This window comes from Thamnophis elegans, chromosome 11 (assembly GCF_009769535.1).
Source record: "Thamnophis elegans isolate rThaEle1 chromosome 11, rThaEle1.pri, whole genome shotgun sequence".
Taxonomy (NCBI): Eukaryota; Metazoa; Chordata; class Lepidosauria; order Squamata; family Colubridae; genus Thamnophis; species Thamnophis elegans.
In genome coordinates, this window is record NC_045551.1 from 18,360,481 (window position 1) to 18,377,590 (window position 17,110).

Genomic DNA, 17,110 nt, shown 5'->3' on the forward strand with positions numbered 1-17,110 from the left:
GCCATCCGGGGGTTCGATGTGTAGCCTGAGAGGGATGGCAAGGCTCCTCAGGTGAACAAGGATTTGGCGCTCACCCTGGTCTCACCATCCTCTGCTGTAGACAATGGATCCCCCCAGCTCCCCCAGGGCCACCACAGGTGCCCCTGGCCATGAGCAATGTCGAGCTGGTAATGCCCACCCGGCCATGCCCACTCCAGCCACATCCCCCCATAAGCCTCAATGAAACACCCCTACGTACAACACTACGAGGTCAAACGGATTCTGGTCTCCAGATTATTCAAGGGGAAACTCCAATACCTAGTCTAGTTGAAGGGGTACCCAATGTCAGAAGCTAGATGGGTAAAAGCTCAAAATATGAGAGAAGATAGATTAATAGAGAAATTCCATAAGAAATATCACCAAAGGCCAAGGAACCCTTTCTAGAGGGCAAGGAAATCCTGAAGTAACTAACGTGCGTACTTATTATTTTCCACTTTTTAGAGGGGGGGAGGTCTGACTGTTAAAACTTTGAAACTGGAAGCAGGAAACTTGCCCTCCTGTCACAGCCATCTTTTTGTTTCTCAGCTTGCCACAGACTATTGGGGGTTACTGGAAAGAGGTTTGGAATGCCAGCCTAGACAGTAAGAAATCATTCTGTGGGAATCAAGTCATCTCAACAGATGTTTGGCAAGAGCTTGAAAGAATTGCCATAGTGACAACAGAACATCTAATTGGACAATATGACCTGGTCAAAGGGGGGAAAGAAAGAATTCATTTTTTAATTAGGCGAAAACAGCAGGAACTCGTTTTGCTCCATGCATGCCAAAATGATGTATTCAATAAAGTTATGTTTAAAGAGATCTGATTGTGTTGAATTGCTGGCTTGATTGGGTTCGTCAGTAGGAACCTTGACACATACAGCCATAAATAATGACAGATAAGAATAAATATATTCTATTGCTATTAGTAACAAAAAATCAATGTTTCAATCAAGACATTATCCCCTATTCCAAAAATATTTCACATTTATCATTCACTCATTTACAAGATTTAAAAGCCACTGATGTAGAACAGTGTACAATTCCCTTTGCTCCCCCAAAACAAAATGGCAATTGAAACCAAACCAAAAAACCCAGTGGTTCAAAAATGTTAAACCTCCTGCATATTTAAAATAGTATTAGCTGTATTAAAATAGAGTTAGCTCTATTTTAATAACATCCTGCATATATATATATATACAATTCATACCATTAGCTCACATCACCAGTATTGATAATAGATCAACAGAAAAAATTGGCTTTATATATGCCAAGGTGGCGCAGTGGTTAAATGCAGCACTGCAGGCTACTGCTAGATCAGCAGGTCAGCGGTTCAAATCTCACCGGCTCAGGGTTGACTCAGCCTTCCATCCTTCCGAGGTGGGTAAAATGAGGACCCAGATTGTTGGGGGCAATATGCTGACTCTCTGTAAACCGCTTAGAGAGGCCTGGAAGGCCTATGAAGCGGTATATAAGTCTACTGCTATATTGCTATTAAAAGGAAAGTGTATAACAAATAATTGAACTTATTTCTATATACTTTCCAGAAACAAATACTTTTATGAGAAAACTATACAATGCTATAGATAAAATATATACCTGATAGCATTCTCCTTTTATATTGTCCAAGACATCTCCACATGTTTTACGCATGTATTTTCGACATCCATCAATCACCATTTGGTCAATGTTTTTGATACCAATAAGAATGAAATAACTCATTTTGTTGTTATTATAACATTGTTCATAATGTTCTTTGTTTCTGCCTTGAAAAGCCTAAATTTTATAATGAACAAAGCACTAAAACATTAAAAAGTTGACAGTTTTTCTGGAGCCAAATAGATTAATTGAAAATATTCTTAGAAATGCAAATATATTTATTATAATTCTTTGACATATGACCTAATATTAATCGGAGTATTTTATCCAATTGTATCATCCATCCTTAGAACTGAGCCACTGGCAGATATGATGGTCATTCCTGTAGATTCTCTCTCCTTGCCAGATAGAGTAAAACAGGGGTCCCCAACCCCGGGCTTGGTAGCAGGTTGCGGAAGGGGTGGGTGACTCGTTCACATGGAACCATCGCCTCTCCCCACCATCACGCTGCTAGTGCGCAAAGCCAGAAAGGTTGGGGATTACTGGAGTAAAGCAACCTTTAGTTGCCTGAACAAAACTCTATTATAGTATATTTGTTACATAATATTTAGTCCAAATTAAAGATGTTATCTTACACACAAAAAATGTATGATTATCAGAAATTTTTAAGTACAATTTTAAAAGTAGCAAGAAATCTTCAATTGAATTATAAAATGTTATACAATTTGAACCAGATAAAAAGTAATAGCCAAAGCTTTAAAGCATGCTCTAAACTAAGGAATCAAGATAAATAATAAACCAATAGCACAGGTCTGCGACTAAAAAGCTGCTTGAATATTTTCATCTAATTTTCATGTATTTTGGTGTGCTGAAAACAAATAAAATATTGAAAAAACTCCTAGATGTCATGATTTGCCACAACATGCAAAATTGTCTTCAAATTTATCAATTTTTTTTTAATTTTTGGTATTTTTTTTATAGTATGGGTTTTTAACCAAAATTAAAGTCCAAATTACTATTAATTAATTCACATAATTGTATTTAAGATATAAAATGCCAAAAAAACATTAACGGGTTTGTCCGAGTTATGTAAAAAAAAATATAGCACTGTAAATCTGATGGGCAGCAATATATACATAAGCTAAGCAAGTTTTAAGTCTGTGCTTCTAATGGTAGAAGAATCCAGTGAGAGGGAGACACAGGGCAGATAGCAGCATCTCCAGTCAGTGCAGGGGGCGTGGCCAGCATTGTGACGTCTCATGTACAGACACGGAGCTGCACTCTCTTGCATGCCACACTTGTGCACGAATCATCATCAGGTTCTTGGTTCTAGGCTGTTCACACTTTTTCATCGCAATTCATGTTAACTCGTCATTCTTCAACTATTATGTTATGGCTCCGCAAAAGTGTATTAAGTGCCAGACAGTTTCTGTTTCATCTGTGGTGAATATACAGTGATGAAGCAACAGCAGAATATTACACACTTTGTGAAAAAAGTGTACTTTGCATACTTTGGACTAAAAATTGGAGATCATAAAGTGTGCAAATGGTGTGTTGAGGACCTCCAAAACTGGTTCAAGGGTAAGAAAAAATCTTGCCATTATGGGATTCCTATGGTATGGCGAGAGCAAAAGAACCATAGTAATGACTGTTACTTTTGTTCATGCAAAGTGAAAGGGTTTAATTCCAAATAGAATCATTCCATTTCATACCCCAATTTCTACTCAGCAATTTGTCCCATCCCCCATGGCACAGATATACCAGTACCCAAGCCCCCTGCTACCTTGGAAGAGATACCTAGTTCTGATGAAGGTGAAGTCAGACTTGAACCAGATGACGAATCAAGTTCTGACTTTGAAGATGATACAAGACCATAATTGTTTTATCAGGAGATGAATGATTTGGTAAGAGACTTGAATCTTCCCAAAGATGCCACTGAGTTACTCGGATCAAGGCTGAAAAGCAGGAAATTATTGTTGCCAGCAATGTCATCTTCATGGTTCAGACATCGTGAAAAGGAGTTCGTTCCTTACTTCGCCCAGGAAGACAAGTTGGTTTATTGCATCGATGTCGAAGGTCTGATGGGTCAATTTTAAATCCAATATGATTCAGAGCAATGGTGTCTTTTTATAGATTCTTCAAAAAGAAGTCTCAAAGCAGTTTTACTCCACAACAGTTTTTACGCTTCCATACCTGTAGGTCATTCCGTACACTTGAAGGAAATCTATGAGAATTTGGAATTGGTTCTTTGTAAACTTAAATATGAAGACCATGGTTGGCAAGTGTGTGGGGACTTGAAGGTCTTGTGCATGCTGCTCGGGCAACAAGCTGGGTATACCAAATACCCTTGTTTTCTGTGTCTATGGGACAGTCGAGACCGACAAAATCACTGGACCAAGAAAAGTTGGCAGCCGAGGATGCTAACAGTCAGTGAAAAAAATGTCCTCCGAGAAACTTTGGTACCTTCCCATAAAGTTCTTCTACCACCTCTCCACATAAAATTGGGATTGATGAAGCAATTTGTAAAATCACTTCCAAGAGATGGAGAATGCTTCAAATACTTGGTCACCAAGTTTCCATGCCTGTCGGAGGCAAAATTGAAGGAAGGTGTGTTTGTCGGACCAGACATTAGAAGGCTTATAGTTAATCAAGAGTTTGTCAATACCATGATGGATCCTCAAAAAGGGTGGATTGCATTTAAAAAAGTCGTACAGAAATTTTTAGGCAATAACAAAGATCTGCACTACAAAAAGATCGTCGGAAGAATGCTGAAAGCATTTCAAACTTTAGGTTGCCTGATGAGTTTGAAAGTGCATTTCCTCCAGTCTCACCTTGACTACTTTCCTGAAAATTTGGGAGCTGTGAGTAAGGAATAAGGTGATTGACTCCACCAAGACATTAAAGAGATGGAAAGGAGATACCAGGGAAAATGGAGCGTTACAATGATGGCAGACTACTGTTGGATATTCAGAGACATTCCAGATGCTACTTACAAGCGTAAATGCACCAAGAGGAGCCTCACAAGGAAGAAGAATCGAGTTTAGTGTGTAGGTGAGCTCATTTCAGTTCAAAAAAGGATTTTCATGAAAATATTGTAATAAAACTTTAATTTTATAAGTCTATTTCCATTTATTTTGAGGTATTGCCTTATTTAGCACAGTTACCTAAATTGTCAGGAAACATGATGTCCTATGACAAAATGGAGGTCATTTTCGGATTCAGCGCACCAAAAAACATAAAGATTATGTGGAATAACCAAAACAGCTCTCAGAATTTTTTTTTTTGCAGAGCTGTGTAATATTTCTTCCAAACAGAATGATATGAAGACTTTTGTTTTCACATTAAAGACCATAGGCTCATATCAAAAGGATATCTCTACCATGGTGACCATCTTTGGTTTCAATTTGACAATTTCATACAATATTCCTCCATCACCACCTCCAAGAATGAGCACTTCTTTGTTGGTGTAATCTTCCTTTCCACTCCCCATTATAGCTTTTGTATATGCTAGGTCACTTTCTGCCAGATCTTAAAAAGCAGAAAAACAAACATATGAATATACACAAACATAAAACAATCTTTTCATAACAATAAGCATTTTAATATTTATAACTAATAAGTCAACTGACAATTTATATTATACAATGGGTATTATATATATTTATAGTTGGTTAGTCTTACATTCCTCCTTTAGAAATTAACAAATTTGTAAGGGTAACTTTATAACTATAGGTAGTCCTCAACTTACTATCTCAATTGAGCTCATAATTTCTATTGTTAAGACATTTGTTAAGTGAATTTTTGCTCCATTTTATGACCTTTCTTGCTACAGTTAAGTGAATCACTGTAATTATTTAGTAGCATGATTGTTAAGTGAATCTGACTTCCTTATCGACTTTGCTTGTCAGACATTTGCAAAACTACAACCATCATAAATATGAACCAGCTGCCAAGCACCTGAATTTTGATCACAGACCTTGGAAATGCCGCAATGGTCACAAGTGTGAAAAATAGTCGTAAGTTCAAATGGTCATTAAATGAACTGTTGTAAGTCAAGGACTACCTGTAATAAGTAGAAATTTGAAAGAGGGGTAGATATTTTGCAACTCTCAAGACCTAATGCTTTGCTCTGACTAGTAGGCAAAAAGATATTAATTTATGTCAACTGGTAGGTACCTGGACTACATGAATTCAAAGCTATATGTTTACTGCAACCTCATATTACACTGGTTAGAACTCTTTTCTGTCACCCAAGATAAATTTGTTCACATAATTCATTCAGCTATCATATCTCTGTTAAGAATGTTACATTATTTTTCAATTAATCTTAATATAGTAAGATCAATAAAGAATAATTGTATATCACTGCAATTATATTTTATTTCAAATCATCCAAGAAAAAATGTGACAAGCATCTAATAATCCTTTCTTTCATGACATATGAATAAAATATCAATTAATTCTTACACAGAATAAATGTTTAGCAATTTAAGAAAAATAATCCTAGAAATAGACAATTCCAAGCCCTTAATAAGCCACGGATTATGGCTTGTATTTAGTCTAGTTGTATTTAGTTTAGAAACTTTGTCCGGACTGATTCAATAGCAAATGCATGTATTATATTTTAAACTGATAATACTCACTAACATCCCCACTGAGGATAAGAATATTTCCAAATTGTTTTGAATGTAAAATTTTAATATTCTGATAAACTGATTCTTCGTCGTATACAACTTCATCTATGTCATATTCCACCAATCGCCCATCTGCTGTAGGCCAGTATCTATCAATTGCATCCCCTCTCATAATGACTGGCAAGCTGAAAGGGGGGAAGGAAAAAGGGAGGGAGGGAGGGAGGGAGGGAAGGGAGGGAGGGAGGGAGGGAGGGAAGGAAGGAAGGATGGAAGGAAGGAAGGAAGGAAGAATGGACACATTTTATTATTGTCAGACAACCTTAAATGGCAGCTTTCTAAAGGGACTATTAGGTATGAATAAATGATCCAATGCTAGAAGCAAAATACATATTTTAAACTAATAAATTAAATAAATTTAGTACATTTTCTTTACTATTTTCTAATTTCCAGTACTGGAAATTAGAAAATTACAATAAAGAAAACATATTAAAGTCTTTTACATTCTAAATTTACATTTAATTCTAAAATATCTAAACATATATTATATTCTCTTCAGAAATCTATTTTCTAATTTCCACCATATTTGTACCGTGTTTCCCTGGGTCTTATTTTCTTTTGCCCCACAAAATATGGCTTTGGGCTTATTATAGGGGGAGGGCTTATTGTTTTGGGGTTGCTGGGCAGCTGCTCCCTTGAGAGCGGGCTCCCAAAGAGCTGGGCACAGCCTCAGGGGCGAAGCAGCCATGAGGTGACCACGTTCACGAGCAACTGCCTGGCAAACCCCCTCTCCGCCGGGCACAGCACCATTCACTGACCTAAGGGGTATCCCTAAGGCGCCAAGGCATGTGGCACTCTGCCCGCTCCCCAGATCCTGCGCTTTTGGCACATTAGGGATACCTCCTGGGTCAGTGCATGTAGCTCTGCCCGGCTGGAGAAGGGGGTAGTGTGAGCGCCTGTTCCACCCCCAGCAAGCACGCCTCCCAGCCTCACCATGCCCTGGCCCAGCTTTCCCTGCAGAGTCAGGGCACCACCGCCGCAGCGCTCTGAGCATAACTTCTTCTCTGGCTACCAAACTCCAAAAGTCGGCTGCCAAGTTTTCCAGCAGCTGCTCTAGCAGTGCACTGTATGGTTGTGGGGCGGCTGCTGGACAGAGTCTTCCAGACAAAGAGTCTTCTGGACAGAGAGTCTTCCAGCAGCCAGCCCACAACCATACAGCACACTCCTAGAATGGCCACTGCTGGAAGACTCGGCAGCCGAGTTTTGGAGTTTGGAAGCCAGAAAAGAAGTTATGCTTGAAGTGTGGTGGAGGTGGCAGCAGCGCCCCCTAAGTCAGTGAATGGCGCTCTGCGCGGCTGGAGAGGAGGTTTGCCGGGTGGCTGCTTGTGAGGGTGGTCACCCCATGGCTGCTTTGCTCCTCAGGCTGTGCCCGGCTCTTCAGGAGGCAGCTTGCAAGGGAGCAGCCGCCTGGCAACTCCCCCCTCTGACCGAGAAGAACGCCACTCCCCAACCTAGCAGTATCCCGAAGGTGGCAAACAATGTAAGCACCTCCCCCCCAGCTCCCTTGGCATCTTCGTAATACCGCTAGGTCGCTGAGGGGTGCTCTGCCTGGCCGGAGGGGGTGTTATCCAGGGGGCTTATTTTCGGGGGTGCGCTTATATTTTTGCCCATGCGAAAAACGTGGCAAGGCATTAGTTTCAGGACAGGTTGTATTTTCAGGGAAACATGGTAGTTTTTTGCATGTATTTAAACATAATGAGAAGTTTGTGTACAATATGACTTCAACGACTATACATGTCCATATACACTACTATTTCTTAAGCCGGGATATAAAGTATTAAATAGATTGCCAGGGAATTCTATTTCTGTTTGTTCTGAGTGCTATTAATACTACAATGTAAAAAAGATAGGAAATTAAAAGTTATGAATCGTATTTTCTTGATCACGGATAATTAAAAGAAAACTTATTTCTACTCATTCTAATTAAAATTGTCATAATAATATATTCAGTAAAAAATTAAGGTACTGAAAAGTTTCTGGCAGAATTTCCTTATGTCCTTGATTAAAGAAGTTTCATGTAAATTTAAGGATTCAAAAAAAAATCATTTTTGAATAAGCAGCAAAAAGGGTCACAACATACTTATTTTGTAAATTTATAAACAAATTAAATGGCCAGACAGATTTGGAAGAATATTTCCTTTGGGTTGCTTAAAAATTTACAGAAATATGTACAAAGATTTTAAAACTGACTGCAAGAAATTTTCCTAAAGGAATTTCATATAGGGATGTGTTGTTGATTAGGGAAAAAAAGGACATGAGAAGAGGGGACTTTGAAGGTTAACTAGAACAGAGTACCCCAATTATTCTGGGTTGGCGGCATGGAGCTGGGGAGGGAAGGGGGGAGGGAAGGGGGAAAGCGATGAGTTTGTGGGAGGGGAAAGCACATATGTATGTGTGTGTGTGTGTGTGCATCAGCGCCTACAATGTTCATGGCAACCCTCGTGCAAGTGGGACCGTGAGCACCCATGATAATGCTTGCACCAGTGATGACAGTTGTACCAGTGGATCCACGTGCCCATGAGGAGCACGAGTGGGGCCGCAAGCACCCACAAAGCTGCTTGCGAGTGGGGCCATGAGTGTCTGCGATGACGTGAGTGGCTCTCCAAGCACCTGTGAGACTCATGCAAGGGGGACCATGAGCACCTAAAACCACGCTTGCATGAATGGGACTGCGAGTGCCCGTGATGACGCTTGCATGACTGGATCTGTGAACGCCCACAACATGAGCACAAGTGGGGCTGCAAATTTCCATGATGACACTTGTACAAGTGGATCTGCAAGCATGTGATGTGAACACGAGCGAGGCCACGAACACCTATGACACTCGAACAAGGGGTCACGAGCGTCCATGAAATCACTCACATGAATGGGGCCATGCGCATGGAGGTGCATGCACCACCCGGCCCCTCATGTGGCCCAGTGGTGATTAGCTCGCAGCCTGGTAGTGGGCATGAACCACAGGCTGGGGACCCCTTGACTGGAGGGAACCAGAGAAAACTAAGATTTAAAATTAAAAGCAATAGAAACTCATTAATTCAAGGAAGCAATATTATTTGACTATGGAAAAATCCAAGGATACTTGGGAACAATACTCTCAGAAATTACTCTAAAAATTGTCCGTTACTATAAAATTGGATTTAAAAGATGCTATAGAAGCGGAACAGATTTTACTAGATAAAATAGAGGCTGCGGCTGATTTGAATATGAATCTGAAAGTGGATTTAAAAATTCCAGACTACAAAATTAATATGGAAAATGATGTCACACTGCATTTACAAATGAAACTGCCTGTTGTCTTAAAAATTAAGGGGGGGCATACAAATAAAAACCTTGTGAAGGAGTTTCTGAGAGGAGACAAAGAAAAAATTATAAGAAATCAACTTGTGGGACATTATTTGATGGGATTAAAGATCAATTAAAGAATAAAATTAAGTATAAGAAACACAGAGTGGACTTATTTGATCTAGGTTAATATATAGTATATATAGTATATTCATACATAAGAGATATTTTATTGACATATCACAGAAGTTACTGAAGTTGTATTTGTTATGTGGAGATGAGTTATTTTTTATATACATTAATTTTCTTTGCACTTTTAATTCTTAAAGTTTTACTTTTTATATTCTTCTTAGTTTGTATTAGTTTTTTATTTGTACACTTTAATAAAAATATTATAACAATTTTGGTTGCTTTCTCTTAATTTATATACATGGAAATAACAATCATCATAGAAGTCTATCCTTCAATATTAGCTAACTAAATAATGTTAGCACTGTATAAAAGCTTTATACTGTATATAACATAGTAGATAGTTTAACTTATTGCTTTGATTTCAGAGTAATTTATTCAGTCATGTCCTTCACTGTTATTCATATTTAAGAGATGTATGAAAGCACAAATTTCCTTACCGCTTTATCCTTTTGATACTTTTATGAAATAATTCTTTCATTTTTTCTTCTACTTTATTTAGAAGCTGCAGGAAAACATATGTGTATAAACCATAGTAAAAACACATTGTACTTAAGAATTTGATACCACTCTTATCATAAATATATGCATCATTTTTATTATTCAATCAATTTTTATAGGTTATGTTCAAGTACCAAAACATCTTCTTGAACATTACTTCAAATACAGATTTTTATATGCATCCTGAAGCAAAGCTGAAATTTTGCCCACTTTTATGTGATTCACTGAAACAGTTTTCAGTAAACAAATAAAAAAATGTTAATAGTTTGCATTATTTATTTGATTTATATTCCAATTCCCCCCCACCGGACACAAAATTCTTAATGAAATGGTGATGCGTTGCCTTAGTCTTGAACTTTTACACTAGTATTTTATTTTCCCTTTTTCTGGTCATTCAGGTGACTTTTTATATTTATTTATTTACTGTTGACAAGGTCTTTTATATAATTTGTAATATAATAGTATAAAGGCTTGTTATCTAACTTCAATATTATGGAAGGAGACTAACAGTGAAAAATATAATACGCCTGATTATTGCATCTGCTTTTGTTTACCTGTTTTTATGTTTTACATATTCTAGGTATTGGCTGTAATGAACTGAAATTGAACTAAACTGATGCTAAATGCAAATCCTTAAAATTATCTGAGTAACTTTTGTGTTTTTCTGTTAGAATAATAGTAAGACTAACTCATCTTTTTTTATAACTCATCTAATTAGATTCCATTATTTACATCATTTTCAACGTCACTCTCAAAAAGCTATGAAATAGATTCAAAAATCCTCTCTGAAAGAATGACTAAACTGGAAGAGTATGTAAAAATAAATCTGACAAAAAGAATTTACCATATTTTTCAGAGTATAAATGCTCTGAAGTATAAGTCACACTTAGCTTTTGGGGAGGAAAACAAGGGGGGAGGCTCTATCTCCCAGCAATTTGCCTCCTTGCAGCAAACAGCCTGTTTCAGTTTCAGTTTAGCCTGATTAGCACAAGGGGAAAAAAATCTGATTCCCATTAATTTGCCTCCTTGTAAGCAAACAGCATGTTTCAGTTTCAATTTCAGCACAGCCTAATTAGCACAAGCGATTGTCATTTGGATCAACCTCCCGACGATCAACTTCAAGTTCATTGATTAACTATAAGTAACTACATATTACATCATTTTTAAAATACTAAAATCAGTATTGATCTCTAAACAGAATGTAAATATCAGAAACGCTAGTTTAAGATTTAAGTTATCCTATACAATTGAAATGTTAAGACTTATGTACAGAGACTCTGACACTGAATATGGTTGTTCTCTATATAAAATTATAGTCTGAATATAGTCTCCAAATGGAGTTACCGTATTTTTCAGAGTATAAGATGCACTTTCCCCTCCCCAAAAGGTGGTGAAAATTTGGGTGCATCTTATACACCGAATGTAGTCCTGCCCACACGCTGACCTCCACCCTTTGGCCTATTCCTCCCAGCAATGTCTCCTTGTAGCAAACAGCCTGTTTCAGTTTCAGCTTCAATCAGCCAGATTAGCACAAGAAGCTGATCGTCGGTTGGATTGGCCTCCCGACGATCAGCTGTTTCAGCCTGCAGAGATTGCCATATCTTATTGCCGCCTCCATGTGCCACGTTTTCAGCCTCCACATGCCCATTTTCGGCCTCTGCGCACCCCATTTTCTGCCTGTTCCGGAAATCTTAAATCATAAACTAGCGTTTTTGATATTTACATTCTGTTTAGAGATCAATACTGATTTTAGTATTTAAAAATGATATAATACTTAGTTATTTACAGTTAATCAATCAGCTTCTGAAAAACTTTGATTTCTATATCTGTAAATTCCATTTATTCATTTGTATGTATTTAAACTTTTTCCTTTTTGATATCCTTATTAATTTTTTTCAATAATGTTTTAAAATTAAAATAAAAAGTTAAAAAAACATGTTGCACCATAGCAAAATAGTACTTTGCTTAGCATTTTCTTCACATAGCCACCCAAATGACCAAGGAAATTCAAGCTTAATAGCTCTTTCTTGCTGATCTCTTTTAGCAACAAATATTCAGAAATATGCACCATCTAATACTAAAGAAAATGATAACCACTGTAGTGGTGGGTTGTAGGCGATACGCCCCGGTACGGACGTATCAGAACCTGCCCGGAGCATCGGGTACCGTTCTGGTACAGTGCTCCCGAGGGCCCACCCACCCACCTGAGCTCCTCACCTGTGCTTTAAGTCTTTGGTGCTTCCGCGCATGGCGTGTACAGCACCTGCGCAACGCTCCGAGAAGCTGGAATGTCGCAGAGGCTTGTGGAAGTGTTGCAGGCAAGTACGATGCATACATGCACCGTGCACATGTGTGCATGTGCCGAAGCATACATGTGGGTGATGCTGGGGCCATTCCAACAGTACCAGTTGGAATGGAATCCGGAACCCACCACTGAACCACTGTTACATGCTATATACCTATTATCTTCCTAAGTACCTACCTACTTACTCACCGATCATTCTATTATTCTCTTTAGGTATAAACAATGTTATAAAGAACACAGAAAACAATGAACAGTAAGCCAAAAATATTAAAGGCAGGAAAGAAGAAAAGGAAATGCTGTCAAAATTAACTTGACCAACAACCAATAAATAAATTTAAAATTTTTATATGATGACCCTTTGCATGAAAACCAAGTCAGATATGTTTTGTGGCTAGAAGGATTTAAGTTTAATAATTAATATCTAAACCAGGGGTGCCAAACTTGATTTCATTGAGGGCCGCATCAGGGTTGTGTTTGACCTCAGGGGGCCAGGGTGGGCATGGCGAGGATGGGCATGGCCAGCTTGAAGTCACTCATGTCGGGGGTGCTTGTGGGGGCCCAAGCGCTCTACCAGCGAAAACAGCGGGCGCCTATGGCCCTCATGAACTCCATTTTTGTTGGCAGAGGCACCATGGGCCAGTCCTTCAGTTTCCAGTGTGGCCATGCACGCCAGATCTGGGCCCCAGGCCTTGAGTTTGATACCCATAATCTAAACTCTCACTTTTGTTTCCTGGAGAGGGGGGATTTTTTGGCTGACTTTAAGTCAGCAATGACTGCTAACAACTGCTTAGAAAAGATCCTGTTTTTGCAAGATTTTTCAGAAGTGGTTTGCCATTGCTTGCTACAGCTGAGAAAGAATGTCCCAAAGGTACCCAGATACCTAAGGTGGAACTAGAACTCATGGTCTGATGCATTAGCCAAGCCCGATGCTTAAAAACTACTCCAAACTGCCTCTCCTAAAAGATTTCACCTGGTTCAAATTACAATTTATCACTATAAACATGATACATGTATGACAAATGAGGGGGGAAGCTCAGCTAAAAATGTATTAACATATTTTTATTTCCTCTTAATTAAAATTATTTATTACTAAAATTAATAGTTTACCCACCTGTTCTGTTTCTTCTCTCTCATTCAAATCATTGCAACTCTGTACATCAACCAAAACCAAACCGTGAAGATAAATTCTCAGATTCGCAAAGCTAGACAATAGAAAGAAAAGAAAGTATAAAGCCAGAATTTAATTTACTAAATAAAATCCTAATTTAAGAAGAATTAGTTTTAATTCATAAAACCGTATGTATATGCTAAAGAATAGGGATAAAGAATGGGTATTTTACTGCCTTGTTTTGTCTGCTAGCTTAATATTTTGTCATAATGTTGATAAACTTTCAAAACACAGTTTTAATAAATATGCTTAAAAAAATCTATACATCACATTGGGATTAAATAGTTAGTGCTCCAAGAAGAGCTAGCTTTCTCTGTATGTTAAGCAGGGTGCAATAGGGGTCTTTGAAAATAAACTATCACTTTTCCTCCGTTATTTGATTATACTTCAATGGATTGTTTTGATTAATTTCCTTTTATATAAATGGGTGATGTTTTTAAATGTGTTATTATATATTTGATTTATTATTTTTGTTGTATAGTGTGAGAACACAGGTTTTTTTTTAGTGGTCCTTTACATTCAAATAGCCAATCAATCAATCAATCCTTCAAGCTAAAACAGAACATACACTGATCTTTGAAAACATCTGGGCCACAAGACCCGTGATTCCAAAAACGTACAACTTCATTAATGAAATACTATTTGTTTCTGAGCCCATGATGTTCTTAAAGTCATTCGCAGCTTTAGATCAGAGGTCACCAACTGGTGGTCCGTGATAAAAATTTTGGTGGTCCACAGTGCACCCAGGTGGAGGAACTGCTCCCGGATGACCAAGGCTAGTCCTCTGACTAGAGCTCTGAAATATGGGACCGGCCAGGCAGCTTGTGGTGGGGATGGAAATCTCCACCGTAGAGGGAGGTACATGCAACTTGCAACTTTTTAAGAGGTGCAATGTGCAAGAGTAATGCAGCCCCCGCTGGCTGGAACGAGGTAATGAAGCTGTTGCATGGGGGGCACAGGCGGGCTGAAGCAACAGGAGAGAGGGGAGAGGGAGGGAGGGAGAGGGAAGAAGAAAGATGAGATGAGATCCCAGTGTTTTGTTCCAAATGGCTCTTTGAGTTTTTAAGGTTGAAGAAACAGGCAGCCAAGCTAAGTGCCTGAAGGACCCCATCCCATCACTGGGAGTCCAGGCGCTTCAGCAAGCAGCACGCTGGGTTCATATTAATGGTCTGCAGGATTTAAAATTATGAATTTAGTGGTCCCTGAGGTCCGAAAGGTGGTTGCCCCCTGCTTCAGATCATTCCTAAACAACTTTCTATTGCTGATAAGAACAAAGGATACTGTATATATAGTATGCATTCGGTGTCTCTAGAAACATACTTAACATAGAACAGAGATTGATCTGGAACTCCCAAGAGGAAGCTTATTATCTGTTTTTCTGTCAGATGGCTAAAATCAGTATAGTAGGGCTCTGGAGATATAAACAAAATGGTGTTTAATTTGAAATGCTCAGCACATTTCATTATTGGTGATGTAACTGCTGACTTATTTTTGTATTTTGCACTTTAAATTTTATTTTACCTTACTGTTGTTAGTCTCCTTTTTTTGCATTTTTTTATTTTTAAACATTAAAAAAAAAAACATAAAAAAATTCTCATCCATTACATACAGCATGTCGTTTGGTTACAAGTGTTTTTGCATCCATATTCTCAATTACATATACAATCACAGATTTTCCATCTAATATAACTAAATACCTCACTTTCACTGTACAACATATATTCAATTATGATTAATATTTCTTTCTTTTCAATAAACCTAATTACCTTACATTCTTGATTATCTGTTTAATAACAATATACCTTTATATAATCACTTATCCCATTCTGAATATTTTTACAATATAAAAAAAATTACCAACTATTTATATTTGTATATCTCATATTTTCAATTATGTATAATCCCACTAATCATCTAAGGAGTATGCTTATGTTCATTATTGTCCTTGTACATCATACATTCAAACAAAGATGTTATTCCTTCATTTTTCAACAAGGTATTCTAAATACTCACTTCATATATATACCAATTTTTGATTACTTCCTTATTAAAATTATTTATCAACAATAGGATATCTTTATAATATATACTTAGGGTTATACATTATATCACCAGTTCTCTATCAAATATACATAAATTCATTATTATCCTTATCCATTTTAAGACAAAAAGTTCTAAATTATTCAATATATATATATATATATTGTCTTTCATTGTATTGTTATTAATCTATTTAACAACATAATTGTATTATCACTTAACTCCTTCAATTAAAACATAAGTAAAACATTTTTCATTTCCAGGTTTTTTTCCCCAGCCACTGATAAAACAAATCCCATATCTTATAAAATTGCTCATCTTCTTGTTCTCTAATTTCAAATGTCAATGTACTCATTTCAGCACACTCCATTATTTTTCGAATAACTTCTTCCTGTTTTGGTATTGTTTCATTTTTCCAGGTTTTTGCAAATAGGATTCTAGCTGCTGTTAAAACGTTTACAATCAAATATTTTAAGTTTTTGTTACAGATTTCTGGTATAATTCCCAATAAAAAAATCTCTGGTTTAAGATCTATGTGTTTTTATATCATTTTCTCTAACCACATGTGAATTTTAGTCCAGTATCTTTTAGCTTTAATACAAGTCCACCACATGTGGCAATATGAGCCTGATGTCTGATGACATTTCCAACACTTTTCTGATTTATTCTTGGACAGTCTTGCAATTCTCGTTGGGGGTAGATTCCACTTGTAAAACATCTTATAAAAATTTTCTCTATATGCAGTAGACATTGTCATTTTATAATTTTGAGACCACAATTTCTGCCATTTCTCTAAATCAATCCCATGCCCAAAGTTTTCCCCCCAAGCTATCATATTTTCTTTAACTTGTTCATCTTGTAATTTAACCTCTAATAGATATCAATATAATTTTTAATTACTTTTTCATCAGTACCTGTTAAAATTTTATCTAACTCAGTCATTTTGTTATAAAGACCTTTGGATTTTCTATCTTCATTATATCTAGATTGTATCTATACATATGAGTACCAATTCATTTCTATTCCTTCTTGCTTCAACTCTTGAATAGATTTGAGTTCACCCTCTGCATTCAGTATTTCAACATATCTAACTGTTTGTTCCTTTTTATATATCATTGGGTATGAAAATGCTTCAATCGTTGATATCCAGACTGGAATTTTTAAGTAGTGTAATCTTTTAACCTTTTCCCAATTCAATAGCAAGGCCTCCCTTATATAATGTCTTCTAAAATAATCATGTACTTTGGTTCCCTTATACCATAAAAAAGCATGCCATCCCAACAATAAATCATGACCCTCTTACATTCTATAATCTAGA

The 17,110-nt window shown here is 37.2% G+C and overlaps 1 protein-coding gene across 2 annotated transcripts in view; it reads right to left on the bottom strand.

The window, feature by feature from the left end:
* Window positions 1–17,110, bottom strand: part of SMS (spermine synthase) — a 72,812-nt gene that overhangs the window by 21,586 nt on the left and 34,116 nt on the right. For both annotated transcript variants that reach the window (XM_032226504.1, XM_032226505.1), the window contains 5 exons: window positions 13,696–13,786; window positions 10,219–10,283; window positions 6,260–6,435; window positions 4,990–5,144; window positions 1,617–1,706 (listed from right to left, as the gene is read on the bottom strand). In XM_032226504.1, coding sequence (XP_032082395.1) covers window positions 1,617–1,706; window positions 4,990–5,144; window positions 6,260–6,435; window positions 10,219–10,283; window positions 13,696–13,786 — 577 coding nt within the window. The remainder of the gene's footprint in view (window positions 1–1,616; window positions 1,707–4,989; window positions 5,145–6,259; window positions 6,436–10,218; window positions 10,284–13,695; window positions 13,787–17,110) is intronic.